The following is a 21,884-nucleotide window of genomic DNA, read 5'->3' on the forward strand; positions in this document are numbered from 1 at the left end:
AAGCCACACCAATCAGCTGTTTTATCATCTTCAATAGAACTTTAAACAGTTTTCCAAAGGCCCTCAGTATCATTATCCCCATCACGTAGAAAGGGAAATGGAAGTGATATAGCTTGCCACAGGTAACAAGAAATACCATCAGCAAGGTTAGGAATAAAGAGCAGACATCTCAAATCTGGATGTACTGCACTGTCTTAGCACAAACCAGCATAGGTTGACTCATGCATTACATCATGTCTAAGGGAAATTGTCTAACAAACAAATAACATCTAAGGTAACACATGATTAGACACAAAAAAACAAAAATCTCACTGGTTTCCAAATCAGGCTCAAAACATGTATGACAATTTCTGTGAGGCAATTCTGATGACAGCTGAGGACCTGACTCAGTGACCCTTCCAGTGCAATGTTCCTAACTGAAGTGAGTCAAAGTGCTCATTAAACAGGAAATTCTTCCTGAAACCCCTCTCTTCTGTTGGGCCAGTCCTTGAAAACTGATAAGAAATAGAACTGAGTAAATGGACCAGTTTCTGTACAGTACACTTCAGAAAATAAACCAAACACTGAACAGGATATGAAAGTGAATGAATGCCAGATACACAGGATACATTTTAACAGCCAGCTTTATTACTTTAACAGAGGAGGACTGTGTGTTTCAGGTCCCAACCCTCCCACTTTATTTGGAGGCAGTGTCAGAAAAGGTCATATTACAAAATATAAACAAATTACTAACATGGAGCAGATTTCCTCAGATTGTCCAAGTTCCTCAAGTCATTCTGGACCATAGAAATACTTTCTCCTACAGAAACAAGCCTACCAACTAAATCCTAAGTCTCGTTTATACCTGTGGGATATACCTTGTTCCCACGTCTCATTTATACATCTGGCACATATTTATATGCTGCTCCCAAAGCAAAAACAACCAGAATAGCTGCAGTTCCAGATACCTGCATCACACCCACATACATGTACACACAGTGTGCCTATGTTCTGCTGATCCAAACCCCAAAATCATGGCAAAAGTCAGTTCCTACATCTGATACATGAAGCATGTCATCCCTAAAAGTTCAGGCCTGGCATATTAGATGTGATTGTGTGATCAACAACACATTTACTCCCAAAGGTATCCTAGTCAAGTTATCTTAGTCACCTACCAGTAACATTGTGAGGCTCTATCAGCTGCAGCCTGTCTCACTGATTACGCACCAAGCTTCCTGTCAGGGGTCTCTGACCAGGTTAATTTTGCATGTGGCAATAACCACCTAATCAATCCGCGTCTTTCTAAATCATAATGGAGCACCTGCACATCCAGACATGAATCTTCCTCCTGACATCCTCCACAAACATAAATTACAAGTTTACTGCACAGTCCAGACAAGTCTCGGTGACCCCTTGACAGGGCAAAGAGAGGTCATGCAACAATCTGATTTTCAGCATCCACTCCTTCCACCTTTCCACTTTCTGAATCTTAAAACCTGCTGTTGTAGTTAGTATAACTCTCCAATCCCAAAGGAATGCAACTTTGAAGTGACAACTTGCTCCTAACCAGGATAATATAAGCAATGTTTCCATTAGCAAGTACTGCAGAACAACAGGAGTAAATCTGTAGAACGAAACAGTTGGTGCTGAGTACATAAAGTCCATGTTGTATGGCAGGGGAGAGTAGCTACGAGCTAGTTCTAGTTTGGGCCAGTGGACTGGATACACTTTAGTAGCTGGAGCACATCAGTCAGTTTAGTTTCATCTGAAATTAATACACTTTTTATGCTCCAACACAGTCCTGCAATGCCAAGGACAGTGTGGTGGGTGGAATAATTAGGAGATTCACTTAAAAACCACACCCGCAGTCAAAGCTAAAATGTTAGTGGTCAAAACTGTCTTACTCTTGACTAACTAATACCTGGTCAGATAATTGCCATGGCCATGCAAGAACACCAGTGGTTATTCTCTACTTCAGAAGGCTTTTGATACTTTTTAATACCCCCTTCACCTCCCCTCAGATCTTACTATGGCTTGGCTAGTTACCAAATACCTTAAAACATTAGCTGTTTTTGTACAAAAAATAATACCAGTAAGACCTACATAGGTAAGGAAAATCTGTCATATCCAAGTTACCTTTGCATCTTAGCCATCTCTTCTAAACTTTCCATTGAAGGCTCTGTAAGACTTTCTAGTCTATAACAGAGAGGCTGAAAATAGAGAGACTTTCTCCCACAGGCTGAAAAGAGAAAGGAGCAGGATTCCTTTTCAGTATTGGTACACTAAGGCACAGCCCTGAAGACAGCCAGACCTTGACCTGATGCAGACTCTTCAATTTCCCCATAAGCCAATCCCCCCCTTTCTCCCAAATATCAAATATGCTGCACCAAAACTCTCACCAGCCATACTATCCTTCACAGCCACTTACCCAGCCAGTATTCTGGAACTGGTAACAGGTACCCTGTTATGCCAAACTCTATAAAAATCAGTTAACCCCAGCAATGTAGGTCACAACCTTTGAGCAACCTGGTCTAATGGAAGTTTTGTCCCTGTCCAAGGCAAGGGGATTGGAATTAGATGACCTTTAAGGTCCCTTCCAACCCAAACCATTTTATGATTCTGGAGAACATTTCTCCTTCTCTGGGCTGGAAAAAGACTGGACTGTCCAAACAGGTTATCTTTTCCATTTATACCATCATTCCCTAGTGAAGAACAGGGTTAGCAGACAGAAAGCAGGGGCAGCAGGAGTGAGGCTCAGAAAGGCTGAAGACAACCACCTTTGCAGTTCAAAATAATCACCTCTCAAATGTTATCTTCTTCATACTGGTCTTTCCTAAAGTCCAGTATTTAGTCACTACCAGGAGTGAGGTTCAGACTGCATCCATTTGCAGGTATTTTTCAATATCTGCCCCTTTTACCTCATCTTTCTGGAGGTCTGAACAGAGTAACTAAGTTACCAAATGAGGAAAGACAGGAGAAAAAGAAATTAATTCAAGGCTGCTATGAAAAAAAATACTTACAGATTTTCATTAAAATATTGTGGTTGCTAACAGTGGAAGTACGTTGGTGCAAGCCAGGGAAATAACTTTTCAAATAAAAAGTACACAAACATTTCTGTAACTAAACCATTATTTGAATATAACAGAAAGGGTTAGAAAGCAATACTTGTGTCACCCTAATCTGCTTTTTGGAAAAGTAAACGCTTATCCTCTAAGATCTCTGTAGACATATGCAGAAGTGTCACATGTAAACTTTTGCTACTTCCCATCTTGTATTAGAATGGTTAAAAAGTTTAATCATTGCACTTTCTACAGTGCTGGCTTTGTCACAGCTAATGTAACTACTGACAAGCTAAGGAAATCACAGACATAATGTGTTAACATGCAGAAAAAATAACTGAGCGGCACAGAGGACCAGATACCCCTGCTGTCAAGGTCAATGAAGTCTATGAGCATTACAGGGGTGAGACATTCAAATCTCCAAGGATCAAGATTAAAGATGGTATTAGCTTTAGAAGAAGCAGAGCATCTTGTTCTTCAGCAGGAGGTTTACTGCCTGAGATGCTGCCCTAGCAACTGATGCACAATACAAAAGCATCAGATAAGACAGAATTAAAAGCTGAAATGATAAGCAGGTAATGGACAATATAGGAAAACAAAGAAATAAGAAATTATCTTTTCCTTACAAGTACTTAATTACTCAAGGATCTCTGCAGTTGCTAAATCCCAGTGTTCATCTTCTTGGTTAATTAATTTCTTTTTTCATTTTAAAAGCTTCATTTTAATTAGCTCCTAAACTGAGTTACTATAAAAAGGGATTTTATTTTCATTTTCTTTTTACTATATGTAAAAAACACTGGCTTCAAAAATATATTCTCATTAAAAATAATGAGTGATTTTGATATTACTTGAATATATTCAAATGACATATGAAAAAATTGGGGGTAGGGAAGCATCATCTTTATTTAGTTGCTTAGCACCATAAGAGAAAAAGCCATATATTTAAATATCAAAAACCTTCCAAGTTGACTAAGTCTTGAAGTCAATAGTGTTTAATGAGAGACTCAAATCCGTCAGTCAGATGACAGATAGATTGATGCTTACAATAGTTGCCACAGAACACTTTTTATAGTTGTCTTCATTACAGCTTATATTTTTTCATGCCATAAACAACAGCACAAAGCAGCACATGCACTACAGTCAATACTGCAGCAAAATGTGAAAATAGCATAACCGACAACTTTATGCTTAGGTTTACATAGCTGTTTTAGCCTCCAATTAGGATGTTCAGAGTTTTTAGTAAGTACATATTGACTGAAGATTTTACTTCTCCATCCATAGCACATGCATTTGTTGACAAGATATTGTAATTACCATGGATTAAAATGAAGTCCGTGAAACACTATGCTATATATTTGAAGATTATATAAACTACTTTTGTCTTTCATATAAGTCTTGCTTTGCAATTTAATCTGAGCATTGTATCACAAATAGAAAATGAAACAAGGAAGAAATAAATTTTATCTTTTTCTTTTCTATCTTCTAAATAGATACTTCTTTTTTATTATTATTTCAATGAGAAAAAGCCCAAGAGGTGTTTTTCTACACTGGACTGAATGTTTTGATCATTGAGAAATAGACCATTCTCTACTAAATTAAAGTGTATCTCATGTAAAGCATCCCACCAATCCGAACACACATTTAACCAAATACAGGCTTAACAGGATCAATGTAAAATTTACTAGTGTCAGAGACATAAATGAGTACAATGCCTTTGATTTTGAAGTTGAATGACACTGTTTTAATGTAACACAAACATGTTTTAATTATCTCTCCATGATGCTTACCTTTGTTGCTGTTTTCTAAAGAAAAACTTGTCAGGACTTCTCTATCAAAATATTTAGGTTATCATTTGATTCAATTTCACTTGAAGTCAACATTTTTGCAACCAGTTTACAATTAGCATTCATTTCTCTTGCATGAGTTGACCCACTTAAACAATACAGTAAATACATGCCTTTAGGGATCTTTCTAGATGACTTGTTTTACTTCCACCACACAACTCATTTTATATTGTCAATATAGTGAGCAAGGTTACAGTCATTCTGTCAAATTTATTTATTTAAATTAGAATCAGAAAGACTATACTATTCCCTGTGGAACTTCACAGAAAACTTTTTGAAACTTTGAGATGTATTTTAAATTCATAAAAGCACTACAGCATTTGTAATCACCTAATTTCATATGAAAGCAGTAATACAGAGGAAAATAATATTTATAGTCATTTCTTCTATAAACTTATTAATAAGACTTGTGAAATCCTAGAAAAAAAATGCATAATAAAGCATTGCTACCCATAACATATTTGATTAAAAAGACAGCAAAGAGGTTTGTTTTCTAACTGAGCCTACAGAATAAAGCCAGATGGAATTTAAAAGGCAGCTACATACATGTCACATCTGCTTCCTTTGACTACCAGAGATCCACTTAACCTAAGATATTTCCCCTTACATCTCTGAGGACAGTTTCAGTCTCACATTTGTGAGGATTCTTTTGAGGTCACTTATCATTGCTCGCTGTGGGGCTGCTGAAAGGGAGCCTTCCCCAGCAAAAATTGTCCCAAGGTCACAAGCTATTCAAGTCCAAACAGACTCAGCTCTGACAGACACCAGTTCCATTTTAGAAACCTGCTGATGTAGGACATATTTGTATGTGAACTTCACTATACATTTGAGTTTAGTATTTCAATGGACTGACCCATGCACCCTTCTGAATTTGCACATCTAATGCTATCACAGGCAGTATGGGATATAATACCTCAAACTACTCACTGATGTCCATTATAAATCCCTACGTGTTAATGCTGCAAGTTTTTCCAAATGCAGTTGCCTCTCCTGGGCAGGGTTTTGTTTTCCAGCTTCTCAATGGTAAAATCTTTCAGTTCTTTCTGTTGAAGAGTTATGCATCTTTCCATCTGCACCCATAGAATACGACCTAATGTGACCGAGTTATACACTGCAGCAAAATGAAAGTCCACCTGCTCAGTAGAGTATCTCCAGTAGTTAAAGTCATCCATGTTATTCAATTCCAACTGTACCAACAGATCCTTACACAATGATTGCAATGAGCAACTGGCAGTCCAAAATGGCATCTCAGAGTCCAAAAAATACCGTTTCTTCCAATGTGTTGGGAGTTATTGTCATGTATATCACAGGAATTAAGAAAACTGGGAGACCAACAGTGAGAACTTGAGAAGGTTATGGGGACAGTAAAAGTCAGTGTCGCCCCTGATGCAAAAGGAGCACAGTGCTCTGCATTCTCAGTGCAACGCTCCTCTCCAGCAAATGGCTGTAAAATTTGCTAGCAAACACTGTGCCTCCCCCTACCTCTAATGGACAGCTGACACAGAAGATAAAGGTTTACTCCTGGTGCCATTTAGTGGATAGGCATGAATATTTCTATTTCTGTGGTTTAGTTTTTTGTGTAAATAAGGACTGCATAAATGGGGATTCCAACACCTTTCCCTTTCTTAGACCACACTGAAAATAATTAAATTCAAGACAGTAAAGAAGTGAGAAAAAAGCTCTGAGGAAAAGTCCAGAAGAAAGTTACTGGTTGTTTTTACAGCAACATTTTATGGTGTGCATAATATCATACTACACAGTAAAAATATAATAAATGAAAGAATATATTACAAAGCTGAATGCACGGTGACTATTATTCTACATAGGGATCAAAGTAGGAAGAAGTGAAGAAAGCAGCATGCCATTATATAATTTAATACATTTTACTGACAAAGTAGGTAAAGAATTCACATACACGGGTACTAATTTAACATTGTGTTTTCCTAACTTCCGTGTAATATTTTAATAATGACCATTAATGAAGGATTTTTCTTTTTTAAGTTGAACATACACTGAGGTTTGAAACTCATTCTCAAAGGTCTCCAGCTGCTCGCTTAGCACAATTTCTGTCTAAAATACTACTTACATTTCCTTAGACTCATCATTTCTTAAGCATGTGCTCAGTCATTGTACAAATTTCTCAAAGCTGTACAGTATGCAAAAGCTATATAAGAATCTACAGAAAATACTCAGTCATCGAAAATTGATGGGATTCTTTTGCTAAATCATTTCAAAAGCATTTATTAGGACTCTGCAATTAAAGGCAAAAATATTTCTGCTTACTCAGAATAAAAACTCAAAATACTTCAACACAAAAATACCAGAAAGCCAAACAACATAGGGCTTCTCAGAATCTGTATTTGTATGTATCTATACAAAGCAAGACTAAAAGAGGAATCCAGAACTGGGACAAGTTTGGAAATGACTCTACACGTGTATGCTCACTGCATCAGAGTACGGAAGGAATCTTCTTACAGAGATACACTTACATTAGCAATGGGAATGACATATTCAACTTCCTATCTTCCAAACATAAAAAAAAATGCTGTTGAAATCAAGTGTTATTTGCTTAATTCCATGAGTTACACATTCGAAATGCAGTTGTGTGGAATTAAGCCTAGAGCACACCCAATAATGAATAGCTCTTGGAGCTGCATTAAACTGTCAGAGGAGGCAACGGGAGCAGAAGGCAATCAGTATCATGGCACACTGAGCCTTACACTTCTGCTACGTGCATGCAGCAGTTCATAAACCAGTCAGAAAGTGCTATTCTTTTTGTGTTAGCAGATAAAGTTGTCATATATCATTAAATCCATATTTTCCAAATGAAAAAAAAAATCATGCTTGGTAATATAAAGACAGTCAGATTAAAGTGTAAATCACTTCAGAAGCAGTGAATATACCAGCATTGCCTAGAATAAAATAAGCTCTTTTTGTATGCAATTTAACATGCTTACCCAGTCTCTTCATTGATGTGCCATGGCTGGTTTTGTGAAATGTAGACATTCATGTTGCTGTCAGTTTTTCTTGTTCCCTTTCATGCTGTTCTTCTCCTTCACTTGAATTCAATGGAAGGAAAAAAGCCCTTAGAGACAAATATCTGCAGGCTGTACACTGTGAATCCTACAAATGGAACTTCAGGCCTTGTTGTTAACACCTCCTCCTGCCAATTTTCTCTACAATCTGTTTTGGCAATTTGAGAGACCATCTTATGTTTGAGCAAGTAAACAGGTTGAACAACTGTGCCAGTAACTTCCAAATGTGGAGCTATGGCTCAATGTCAGTTAGGGCCAGTTTCTAATTTCAGATGTGCAGATGTGCACAAGTACAGTGATAATATGATCTTTTCTTCCCCGTTAGTTGATATATTAAGATATATTTGTATCACATCTGAGTCAGTACCCATCTCTTGTGTCTTTTTCCAGAAAATGCTTGTTTAGTTGATTCAAATTATGGGGGAAATCCTGTCCTCCATCACCTCCCTTGAGGCTGCATGAATGTAACTGAAGGTAGAATGTCAGAATATTATCCTCAACACTTAAAAAAAAAAAAAAAAAGAAAAAACAGGCAACATTTTTCATTTTTCATAAAATCAAAGAGAGGCTAAAAAGCTACATGTTCAGTTTCTCATTCAAATCCATATGCTGCTTTTAAAAATGTTACAAAATTTTCATTTGTAAGAAAGTTCTATTGCATATCATCAAAAATATATCTAGGAAAAGTGCATAACAATTGGATTATTTTCTAAAAACCTTGTTTTCATACAAATAAGCAAAAGGCTCTATGAATTTACTTCCTGGAATTAGGGTGTTTAAATAAAACTTGTTGGCTGTATTTGCAGCTTTTACAAAATCAGTTTTACTTCATGCTCTCTTTCTGCAGTTTTACTTTCATGCACTCTCCTTCAGTGAAGAGTGCAGCTCCCTGTACATGGGGAGCTGTACATACACCACCATTCACCAAGGTGATTCAATGACTTTCTCTCCTGACTAAGGGACCCTCCTTTTTATCTTAAGGTCTTAACCAAAGTAGGGTACCTTGGAAATGTGCTTTTTAAACCAAATCTAATCTGTTTTATTATTTTCTTTTTTTATCCTGAGGTACAGTTTCCATTTCACATACAATTCAAACCTCCTGGAAAATGAGTCTTGTACATATAAAAGAACTGCCCACGTTTTGCTAGCTCTCATATGGAAGAAGGACACAGATGTGTGCTTCTTCTTGCTTCCACATGATTTAAGTTCATATTAGCAAGAAAGTGAAAGTGAGAAATGCTTACAGAGGGTCTCAGTGTAATTGAGGGCAACCCCTATGATAGTTTCCATGTATCCTTCCAGCCATACAACCTAGCAAGCAGACTCTACTATTCAAGCATTGGCCTTTATCTTAATGAAAGCTTCACACTCCATCAATTTGTATGGAAACCTGTTTTGCTTTATACCTTGTAGAGATTTACCAGGAACATATTTAAGAAAGAGCAACTTATTTCACATAGGATAAAATATGTGTCAAAACATACATCTAGACATAAAAGTGTAATGGTATTAAGTTGCAGCTCATTGTTACAAACTGTTGTAAGTGTTCCATTTCCCCGAAGGAAAGATTATCAAGTTCCTACTTCTTCATTTAGACGTGTCATGAGAGATCAATAAATAGACTTTTGCCATCTTCTTTAATTATTCTGTTTCTTTTGCCACCTTACCTTTTTCTTTGTAAAAGTTTACAGTTAGCTTATTGGTAAGATTGCCTATAAAAATATTTTAGGTTTTGTTTTTAATTTTGAGAATACTTGCTTTCATAATGGAAATCCTATCTCAAAGTTCAAAGTGGTCAAAAAAACACTTGCAAGGTCTTTAACAAAATGAACACATTTCTCTGCATGAACAGTATACATTTCATGTGTATTAACTACATATTCAATGCCATGAATCAGTGAAATGCAGTGACATTATCTGATGAAAAACTTATATTCGAAATAATTGAAAAAATAGTAACTTATAGTACATTTTAGGAACTAATACGTGTGAAAATTATTCAAATTTTAAAATGTCTGCTCAGCCATGCAAAGGATGCTAGAAATCCTGAAAGCTTGTCAGTAAAAAATCTGCTTAGTTTATGCAGCCTTCTCTACATCAAACTAGACTAGCATGCTAGTGTGCTTGGCTTACACCTTTCAAGCTAACTCAGTGCTAAGAAGCTGTAACAGTTGTAGGTTGCAGCAGCTGATCCTGTATGTCCCAGAGAGGCTTTGGGACTCTTTCTACACATCCGTAAAATTATGTTTCTAACTCTAAAAAATAATTAAAAATAAAAAAAAAAAAAAAAAAAAAGAAGAAATATGGGGGTAAATTTCATTCTTTTCCAATAAACTCCATTCTGCTCCTGGTACATCCACCAAGTCACAAAATACATTCCATTATTTGATCTAAGTCTTCAGAAGCAGGATTGCTTTCTGATTGCAAACCAGCAACTGAAATACAACCCTCCCCCCTGCTCTCCTCCCATTGCTCCTGCTTTTTACTCACAGGGTTTATATTGACAGCATAAGAAATTGTTTAAAAAGTCTGAGCACTACACTATTATTCATGTATCCTGCAAAACTTATCATCTATGCAAAAGACAATATTTAACAAAGCCTTCCACTAAATATTATCTATTATCGTTATTTTTTTGTTATCTTCATCAAAAATAGCTACACACTTACCCCTTCAATGAAGCTGTTACAATTTTGTTTCAAATAGGCTCTTTGAGAAGTTTCTAATACTTCAAGGTGATATCAAAATAAAACTGAAAATTAAATATACATATTAGTATTCTTCACTTTTGCTATATATGAAATGTAGAATTATTTTTAAGATTATTAAAGTGCTTACCTTTCAATGTCTTGAACCCTTAATTAGATCCTTATTCCATGATGTACACTGTTTATCTGCTAAATATAGAAACCACTCTGTGTGGAATGCTTTTCTATAATACAGGAGTTTACTAATTAGATTCAAGTTGTGGCCTATGCAGAATTAGCTTTCTAGGATGTAATGCTAAAAATCAAATGAGATTGATTTAGAGAAGTGTAAATGAAATGCAATTTCCTTTATCGTGCACATTTTAAAATTCCATTTTACCTTTCAAGATTAATTATTTCTAATAGAGTCCATGACATAAAATCTGTTTCAGCTGTATACATCAAGAAAAGAAAGCAACACTGTATTGTTAAGACTGGATGGAACAAATCTGCATTGTTAAGACAGGGTAGTTAGGAATGAAAAGACAGGAGCTGTACATCTAAGAACCAACAAAAAATAAGTGAAATACTTTTCACTTTTAAAAAGATATTTCTGGCTCTGAAAAGAAAGATGAATATGTTTGGTTCTGGAGCCAGACAGTATTATAAATTGTGCAACAAGGTCTTCTGCTAGAAGAGAAACGCCCTTATTCCACTCAAAAATAGAACTGGGAAGAAAATTGCTTTCCATCTCATGAAATTTCTTGAATTTGATTTAAAAAAAATCACAATTTCAATAATAGAAAACCCAACATGTTTTGCGCTAGAGAAAGAGAATGCAAATTGGCTGTATCATACTATCCTATATTCTGATGTTGAGGGTACTACGCTTAGGAGGTCTAAATTAAATTTCTTGGTTTGCCAATATCCAAAAATTAGTGTCATAGACTGGCAGTATGTCAGCCTTTCCTAACAGAGCAGGTCCATGCTAGGGATTAAGAATCTGAGCACTGCTCGTTTCATCTCCTTGATGTGTTCCAGAACTACCCCACACAAAAGAATCACTCTTGCTCTAAAAAGTGATGTAGGTCATGAGAGGACCTAATTTAAGTTCCTCGTCTGAATAAAAATGCAGCTGATTAAAACCAGGGACTCACTGAAGTTTCCCAGATCCCCAAATGGAAGTCTTAATGACCATGCTTTTTGGCACTCTGGAAGGATACATCTTTCTCTTTCGCAAATCAGAAATTTCAGTTAGCCCCAAAATTAACATTAGGTATGAGCTTTAGTTCTCATCTTATCTACCCCCAGGATCATTTGCACAGCTCCTAAATTAACTGGTCTCCCCGTCAGCCAAGGCTCCAGGAAATGAAACCCCAGTTTTTCACCTCAAAGACCAGCTCTGGACGTCAAAAGAGTGACCAGGAAGGGAAGCTAGGAAAAGCCAGTGGTAGGCACTCTGCATCACTTCTAGTTCACACTAGTTGTTGTTACCTAATTTATACATATCACAATATGCAGTACGTGTCACCAATAATCCATCATGCAATGCAATTAAATGTTGTACAAATGAACAAAACATAAATGAATAACTTTGCAACAAAAACATAAGTCATTAGAAGTTCCATTTTTAAATATTCCACTCTTGAAAACATTCTGCATTCGCGTTCTAAGCTAATGAAACACATGGTTAAGGTTTTCTATTTCCAATTCCTCCTCATCTTGCAAAACATTATCTTGTATGTATTTTCATTTAAAACTCAGTATCAAAGTTTTGTTTCTAAAAAACTCCACCTTGCAAGTTATGTTCTGACAGACCCTGCTTAAAATATATATATAGCTAATTTATGTAGTTTATATGTAAATAAATTGTACAAAATTATTCTTATTTCCTAGCAGATCATTTAAAAAGCAAAAAGTGTGAAATCATTCTAGTATAGAAAATACTATGAGCATACTTGATGAAAGCTGGAGAGGTGAACACACATTGCCCATGTGCTGTACAAGTCCATGGTATAAAGTTGCACACACTTCAAAATCTGACATACACAAATCACTCACCAAAATCAGATTCTTCACTCTCACAGACTTCATCAGAAACACCAACAAACACACCTGTTCTTAGACACACTATTTCTCCATCTACAATCACTTTAGATGGCAGTCACATACATTACTGATTTGTTCCTGAGTCCTTTTCAGTCTTTGTAACTCGGGCGTATCGGTCACAATACTGAACCCTCTTCCTTTGCTTTCTTCAAAGTCTCTTTTGTATTTTACCTACAGAATAGAAAATACAGAACAGGGTTGTTTTTATTTTCCAGTGCGTGCCCCTAGCAAGTAGCATTTTTTTTCACTGTAAATAAAGCATTTGTGAAAGGCTTTCAGCCCTTAAAGGGGAAGCTTTCCTTCATCCAAGAACAGAGATAGGCAGCAATTGGACAAGCTTTCCTACTGCCTGAGTGATTGCCTCCTCCTTGGTGGCAAGAAGGCTCACCTCCACAGGTACGGCACTGTAGAGGGAAGACTCAGTCACTTCATTCTCAGAGCAGTAATCATAGAACTATGGGTGCCAACACAGCACCAACCAAGCACTTATTTTCACACAAAAAAATAGCTATCACTAAATTTGGAGTCTTCTGAAATACAGTTTCACATTTCAGCCTCTCTTCATAATGAGTTCACCATCCTCTTCCCTAGTTGAAACATAAATTATAATTGTAAGAGAAATCCTGCATGTAAAGAGTATTTAGAAGAGTACAAAGTCAAACATTCATAAGTTAGGAAATGTCTGCCTGTACAAGCTTAATTTGTCCCTCTTGTACAAAGGCATTATGATGTTGTCTTTAATCAGGTAATCATACGTTATCATTTGACAAGCCCCTTGCTTTATTCTGTACACAGCAGAGATGGTTCCATATGTGGTTGTATCTTTTTGCAAACTGGGCTACTCAAATCCTACTGTACAGGTAGGGATATTAGTTTCTTCAGGAGCTTTTCTACAACTCTCATCACAGTCATTAATCAATCCTCTTAATGCATCCTGGAAAGCAGGAATGACATTATCTGCACTTCACCTACAGCAACCTGTAAAGTGAGGTGAAGAAAGCTTAAGGTCCAAAAGCGTACAAGGGTCCCAGGGTGCCCAGCCTCAGAATCCTGAAGTTTGAATATGTTCAAGTTATGGACTTAAGTTGTTTGTATCAATACCCAGCATTTCTACAAATCAGTCCTGGGGATCTCAATTTCAACATAAAGGAAACAAGATGAAATATGAAATATTTTAATCACTATTGAACCACAGAAAAAACTCTGTAGCAAAGAGAGTTGGAACCCATGCCTCTCTCCATGGCTGGATTCAACTAATGTATCCATAACCACTTCCTTTTAGTTTTTATGTCCTCTGCCTTATTCACTACACACGTTAATTTCACAACACATGAGAAGGCAGTTCTACAAAAAGCAGTATTCTCCTTTACGCAACCGATATCCAGAAAACCTGCTGCTTATACACCAAACTCTCAGTTCAAGGTTGGCTTTAGCTTATTTCACCAGCCTGCATTTAATGTTATGATAGTGATATACAGGAAAACAATACTCCTAGATCACAAAAGCAAAGTTTCAAAGGCTATATAATACAGTTTGTCCTGTCCATCCTAATTCTAGATGTTTTTTTGTTGATGTTGTTAGAAAAAATTCTAGCATTGCATTCTTAAATTGGTCAGTTTCATACAAAGACATCACACAAATCCTTAAGACAGTGCACTAAATAACCACGGCAACAAACAAACATTTTTACTATGTTATTCCTCTAGAGATAGCTGAAATTCATACTTTGATGGCTGCAGATTTCACACAAGTATATTCTTTACAGAAGACCCTGAGACTAAAAGAACAATGCTTCCACTCAGGTTTTTGAGGAAAGTGTGGACTGGCGGCATACGCCTTTCCGTCTTTCTGCCTTGGGTTCAGCCACTCTGCCCCTTTTCCCTCTGTTTGACCACCATGATTAGGCATCACTTTGTCTCCCTCTGGGCTTCTAAACTAGCCTGCTCCATCTCACCATGGCTTCTTGCTAAGTGCCTTGACCCAAGGGACTTCATATACCTTTCTCAGATACGCATTTTCCATTGCCTATTATCTTGCTTCATTTCTACCAAATGGCTGTCTTCCCTCTGACTCTCAGAGGCTTTCCTGAATATGCTCCACAGACCCAATATTCCAGGACTCTCTGCTGCTAAGAAGGAGGTACTCTGAGTACTTGTGAACTTTCATTATTTATTCACATAAAACTTTATCACATTTGCACCGATTCTCATGGCCAAGAATAGATGCCTAACACAAAAGGCTTTATTCCATATCAGCAGTCTTCAACTCCTCAGCCCTAAATACTAAAGACAACAGAGCTGTTCAACAAAAACAAGCGTCAAGAATTTTAAATATGGGACTAAAAGTCTGTCCTAGTCTCAGTCTTGGAAACAGCTGAACATTTTGCATAAAAATTCCAAATATGGCCTGAGGCAGACAGATGACATGGAAATGTTCAGTCTTACTGCTTAAAGTTCAGAAGAATTGTAAGCAACTGAAAATACCATCCAATAATGGGAAAGGGGCTCAGCCTTATAACAGAGATTAGCTATTGTATGAAAGATCATTTCCTGTTGTTAGTTCTAAATGTACAAGCCATTAACTTCAAATGACCTTTATTCATCTTATAAAGGAACACAAAAAGAAGAGAGAGAGGAAACTAGGTAGTCTTAACTTCACATTATTTTAATCCTTCAGTCAGATTAAAAGGACTCCTACTCTATTAATAAATCACTTTGCAGGAGTAAGGTTAACTAAATCCTTCAGAACAACTACTCTGAAATCATTAAAAAATTAAATTATTTAAAATATTAGCAGAGTTAATTATGCATCATTGGGATTTTACTACCTAACTTCAAAATGTAGTTTTAAGTTATAAAAATCTTGAAGAAACATTATGTTCCATGAAGGCCACGGCTTAGTGAAATATAATTACTAAAACCACTAGTTATTATAAATTCAAAAGAACAAAAACCGTTACATTTCCAGAAAATGGCAAGTAATAAGGATGCCATCAGTCACTTAGAACTTGGAAGAAGAAAATCCTATTCAGTATCAAAAATGTATATAAGTGAAGAGTTGAAAAAAAAAAATTTGACATCAGTCAGCAGTTTAGATAATTTTAAAATTGTGAGTTTTTAATTAAGAAAAAAATAGGTGCACCTACAAAGCAGGTTGTTGTTACCCTAAAATCAGGGACTAAAATGTATCTAATTGCTTTAAACCAATTTTCAGTGGAGAAGAATATTCTGTATAGGAGCTGTAAATATCACCATAATGAATGATTTAAATAACTGGAACCATTGAAATTTAGTTTTGAAATGGAAATGTCTATAGCCCCTAATGGCAGTATCATAAATCTAGTCATTTCCTACAGAGTTGCGTTTTAGCAACTCATCACTGAAATCCCAGCCAGTGGTTTGTAATGCCTCCCTCTTGACTCCAAAATTCAGTGCAGTCTCACAAACACAGAATACCCTCGGAGGCGAGTGCCCTGAAAAATTGATCCTTTGAGAAACGATGTGTGGCATAAACATTAGAAATAAAACAGTAATAAATCACCATAAATGAAAAGGTTTAAAATGAAAATACTTCATGAGAAATAATTCTGCACAGACCTATAGTGAAAAGACTAAGTGATCCAACAGATCTTTAACAAACCTAACTTCTCAAATTCATGACATCAGCAAGATCTTTGGGAGGCCCAAAGATGGGATTATATGAATCCATTCATGAGGTCAGCAAGAAGGAGCCAGGGACAGAGGGTCCACCTTTTTATATTCTGCACACAAAATCCTATGCTGGAGAAAATGCTGCTCACTTTTTTTCAGGTATACTTGGTATTTGGCAGCATAGCCACCTATTAGCAAAAAAAGGTCAATTTTCCCTGGGAAATATACATTGAAAATATAAATGGAGCCTAAAAGATTGATTATTTTCTTGGGTTTTCAGGCACCTACCCTCAGTTCAGAATCATTTGCAATAACAGAAGCACGGATTAGTTGAACAACACAAGAATCCAAAACCACCAAAAAAGCAAAAAAGGCAGAGCAGGTATTCAGTATGGTGGATCCTCACACTCTTACCATCACACTGGAGAGCTGTCCATAACGTAGACATCAGAAACACTCTTCAATCCATCCATACCTCAAGAATTTATTCAGCCACTACAATGCAAGTATTATATCCCAAAAAGCGTAGGCAATGTCAAAGCTGATTTCCTGTACAGCCTCTTCTTCACATCCCTGTACCGATCAGGCAGCTACTGTTCTGTAGTAGCTGCATCAAAAATAAGCCCTTTCCTCAACCTGACATGCTCCATAGCCCCACAGACCACAGCATCACCATGCCCGATGAGTGGCAAGGAAGGAACGAGGATGGGGTGCAGGGTGGAAGGAGAGGATGGGACACGCACACCAAGTTCGCCCTGAGAGGAGCATTCACAGACAACAATCTACCACACCCTGAATATATATGAATTTGTTTCAGTATGTTGTGTTTGAGGTTTGCCCAGAGCCATCTGCTCCTTCTGTGACCACCACACACAACTACTTCCCAAAGGTCACCATCTGCTGTGCACTGGTTTTTGCAGACTGACAGGAAATACTCGCCCACGGTACAGGTCCTAGAGATGCATCTTGGCAAAGATGCCTTTGTTTGGATCTGCTTCTTCCACACAGCACGCGAGTTTGTTGGTTTTACCTTGACTTATCTTGCTTCTTACAAACTTAGTGGCAAGACAGAGAAAAGAAATCAGGCTTTTATGAACACAAGTAGAAAATTTTTACAGAAAAATCAAGTGTGAAGAACAATTTTTGACTGTCTCAGTGAGACTTTCTTTTAGTTCACTAATGTCTCTTAGGAATGATCTCTAACATTACCCTACCTGACAAAGCTAGGCTTCAGTGTTCACAGCACCTCCTGTCTTCTAACAGTGCCAAGAGTCCTAAACCCCATTCATCAGAGGTACATTTGAGTCCCATCAAAGACCTACCAACTGTTGGTACCCAACCTGCCAAAGCACTGCTCCTTTTATTGTCAATAAAACACGGCTCTCCCACTGTCACTTGGGTAGAGCCATTGTCCGCAGGAAATCTAAACAGCCACCTGGAAAGCAGGAGATGGGAATGGCCCACAGGGCAGACTAAACTGTCCTTAAGGTTTTTATATGAACAGGAAGATATAGGTTGGGTATTCCTTATGGAAGTCGAGGAGCTATGAGCACATAAAAGCCACTGATGACTGTTGCTGGAACTAGGGACTGCAGGATTAAAGATATTATCCCCTTAGCCCCTTAGTTTTACTGCTCATAGTCAACTAAAGGGATCTGATTTTCACAGCGCACAGCTCTGAAACATTCATTGTAATAGTCTAAACTTTCTGAGAGAAGAAAGTTTCTCAGTCAAAGATGTTTTAAATCTGAAATGGCCAGCACAGCAGCACTACCAAAATCATTTGCAGTTATACACAGTAAAAACATTCAAGTACCATCACTAACATTAAATATACTGTCTTTCCATGTACATCATTCAAAAATTGGGCAAGTCTGTGATACCCTGTAGAGAATGCCTGAGCAAGCCTGAAAACATCTGCAAATCTCTTTACTGTACTTCCCTGAGGAACTTCACAGTTTTGCCAGGGAACTACATCTAACAAGCAAATATCTTGGACTCAACGTCAGAACAGTTAAAATGTTGGATGGGTGTAAATTAAAATATATAAATAGAAACTGTAGATAATGTCTCTGTAATGTGGTCTCTTTATACTTTGGACTGTGAGACTGGCTCACAGAAAATGCAAAGCAAAAGAGTTCCAGACTCTGAGATGTGAGGGGACAGGAAATTGAAGGCAGTGAGAGATCAGCAATTTCAGAATGAGAAAAAGATTGAGTCCACAGTTTGGATGTATCACAACATCATGTGAACAGTAGCTGGGATCCAAGTAAAATTACGACTGTGGAGAGGGCAATCGGAGACTCTTTCAACAGGCCTACGTCCAAACAAGTCACCTATGCTCCACTCCATCAAAAAGTATTTCCACTGAAACAACTTAGGTCCTTCTGCCCCAGAAATTATTTTACTGCCACTAAGTATGTTGCTAAGTATGTATGTACGTAGTGCCTTGCACCTTTTTTTGCTATTGGGCAAAATGGAGGTCTTATCTTTTTCTATTAAAATATAACATTAATGTTCTCCAAAGACCTCACACACAGAGAAGGCTATGTAAAGAGCAAGCCAGCGACAGTTCAAGCTGTTTTCCCCCAACTTCCACCAGCAATTATCACCCATTCAATTTGTGAAATAAACCTTAAATCGAGCATTTTGGAAGCAGTGAATGAACTCCTTACAGAAATACATCTGCAGATTCAGTGCAATGGGAGAGATGAGGTGGCAACCTTTATGACAGATATATAATGTCAGATCTTCTGTCCACTCCCTATCACTTGGTATATTCTCTGTTTGAACTGGTTTATCTCTAAGGAACAGAAGCCTAAGGAGGTGAAGAATTTCTTACTGTGCCACAGCAGAGGTAGTCCTGCCTTTACCATATCTCATCGCCAGACAGAAAATGAAAGATTGATATTTATAATCTAAATGCAACTTGATAAATTGCTACAAATTTTAATAATCCCTTCAGAAAATGAAACTAGTGACAGCAAACTCCTCCAAATAAGTATCAGACAGTAATGCTAATTATAATAATAACCATCTAATTATCAGATGCAAAGGGGGTAACGAAAAGAAACATTTTTAATGCCTCATATATAGATTTTTTTTAAGCCTGGAATATGGTTTTAATTCCAGACTCTGAACTAAACATAAAAACACTGCCTTGCCGTTCTCTCCATCAGAAAGGAGAATGGTCAGGGAGCCCCCAGGAAAAGGATGAACTCCTGAACTGTGTGCTCTGAAGGAAGTACCCAGTAAATTACAAGCACGTGCGAGCTTGCTCTGCCTGGTCTCCAAGGTGGACAGAAAATGCATAACTGCTGGCTGGCTAGGGCAACACTGAGCTAGTAAGTCCTGCTGAGAGGCAGGATATGTTAGCCTGGGCTCAGCGCCATGCTAACCACGGTCATGCAGCCTTTAGTTGGCTCACAGTTCTAGCAGAGCTCAGAGGCATCTGCCCTCTGTTTACCAGATATGTAACCCAAAAATGCACATCCCCAGAAAAGACAGGCAGCCACAACAGAAACTATTCGGTGAGGGGGGGGGGGGAGAATATTCACACCTCTCCACGCCCCCATCCCCAAAAAGAAAGGAAAAAAAGAAAAAAAAATACCGCCTAATAATTCCAAATAATAAAAAGGCCATATTGATCCAAAGGGCATAGAAAGTTTCACAGAAAGAATCAAGCCAAAAACTGAGCTAAAAATATGGCACGGGATGTAAAGATTGACCCCAGAAGGGATGTAAATAAGACTGACCACAGAAAATTGTAATACAGACCAAGGGGCAAGCTGCAGTCATACATTACCAAAGGTAACCAAAACAAACACAGACAGCAGGAGCCAGCATGTGACATGCAGAGAAAAAAAATGTAAAACTCTCATGAACAACTGCCGAAAAAAACAGAGAACATTTGCTGCATTTGCTGCTGTAGCAGAATCCCAGAGTGGCTGAGGTTGGAATGGGCCTCTGAAGCCCATCTGGTCCAACCCTTGCTCCAGCAGGGCCATCCAGAGCAGGGGACCGAGGATGACGTCCAGGAGGCTTTTGAAGACCTCCAAGGAGGGAGACTCCAAACTTCTCTGGGCAACCTGTGCCAGTGCGCAGTCACCCACGCAGCACAGAAGTGCTTCCCGATGTTCAGAGGGAACCTCCTGTGTCCCAGTTTTTGTGCCCACTGCCTCTTGTCCTGGAAGAAAGAGGATAAAATCCATCCAACTGGGAACAACCAGAATGAAGCCCAGAACAAACTGCAGAGGAAACAGCTGAAAAAATCTAGATTTGAGCAATGCAGACATGCAGGCACACAACAGGCATTTTAGAAAGCGATGGGATGCAGTGTAATAATACCTTCTGGCCTCAGCTTAGTAAACTTGGGGTCTCTCATGTCTGTCACTGAGATGTGATATGGCTGACACCCTGTACAAAACTCATGTAGTAACTATCCTCCATGTCTCATTATCCTTCAGCTTCTCTTGTCTACTTCTTTGATAAGGACAGGTCATCTCTTATTCTACAGAGTTAATGGGCAATTTGCCATTATGGAAGCCCCTTACAAATGTTTATCTATCATTTACTGGTTATATCTTGGAAATTGATACATCAAGTGGAAGCCTGCAGTGCACCCTGGTTGCAAAGTCTATACCCTCTACGTATGCCCTGTGTCCCTTTTGCTATATTGTTATGGATATCTCATGCAGTTAGTCTGTTTCTATATAATGAAGGACAGAGGATAGGGACTACACAGCATTTTCATTTAACTCTAAGCAGATTCTGAAATCCTCAGATTTTTTTCCCCTCCAAGGTACGTTCCTGCCACTCAATACCAAAGATAAAACCCCAAGCTATTGAAGGCACGCTAGTGCTTTAGGACAAAGTTCATTTCTATAAGTTGGAAGTAAAAAGGGAAACAAAATATGACAGCTCATAAAACCAACCTTCAGTTCATGCCTGCAGATGGGAACCCACTGAGTAGTTTTAGTTAAATTTAAGCTAGAACGTGACAGTAAACATGGTTGTTTTGAGACTGTAAATTCTCAGTTTTGTTCTTCATTTTAAAGTGGGAAGGGAAGGAACGTAAATCGAAAATTGTACATTTAATAAATGTAGTTTCATACCAGAAGATAGACAGCAGACAATTCAGCCTTGTATGTTTAAATTTTCACCTATTTGCAGGTCTGAATGTCAGTTATTCTTAAGAAATTTCAGCTGCAGAGGTGAAAAACACAGAAAAACTGTTTTTGTCCAGAGTAACATTCCAAGAACTATGAGAAGACAGACATTTGTGAAGAGAACCAAAACACTACAAAGATTACTTTTGGAGTGGTTCATTAGATAAATAATGAACAAAGTAGTTCATTAGGGGAAATAATTTGTTCTAGAATTGACTATTTAGACAGCCTCCTATAGATGCAAATTAATATTTACATCAACAGGCTCTCAAACATAATGATAATAACAAGCTGAGTGAAACTGTGAGAAGAAAGTCATACAGTTACAAAGCTACAGCCACATGAACTGAGAT

General features: G+C 37.6%; 1 protein-coding gene across 8 annotated transcripts in view; it reads right to left on the reverse strand.

The window, feature by feature from the left end:
• NEBL (nebulette) overlaps positions 1-21,884 on the reverse strand; it is a 262,410-nt gene that overhangs the window by 130,558 nt on the left and 109,968 nt on the right. For 4 of the 8 annotated variants that reach the window (XR_014579453.1, XR_014579454.1, XM_083823605.1 and 1 more), the window contains exons 4-7: positions 12,777-12,884; positions 10,756-10,814; positions 10,587-10,669; positions 7,840-7,940 (exon numbers count right to left, since the gene is read on the reverse strand). Coding sequence is in view for 2 of the 8 variants with exons in the window: in XM_083823607.1 (XP_083679733.1) it covers positions 12,777-12,884 (108 nt within the window). In the remaining 6 variants the exon portion in view is untranslated. The remainder of the gene's footprint in view (positions 1-7,839; positions 7,941-10,586; positions 10,670-10,755; positions 10,815-12,776; positions 12,885-21,884) is intronic. The other 4 variants (XR_014579451.1, XM_083823604.1, XM_083823607.1 and 1 more) reach the window with 2 other exon arrangements.

The sequence above is a fragment of the Anser anser genome (assembly GCF_964211835.1).
Source record: "Anser anser genome assembly, chromosome: 2".
NCBI lineage: Eukaryota > Metazoa > Chordata > Aves > Anseriformes > Anatidae > Anser > Anser anser.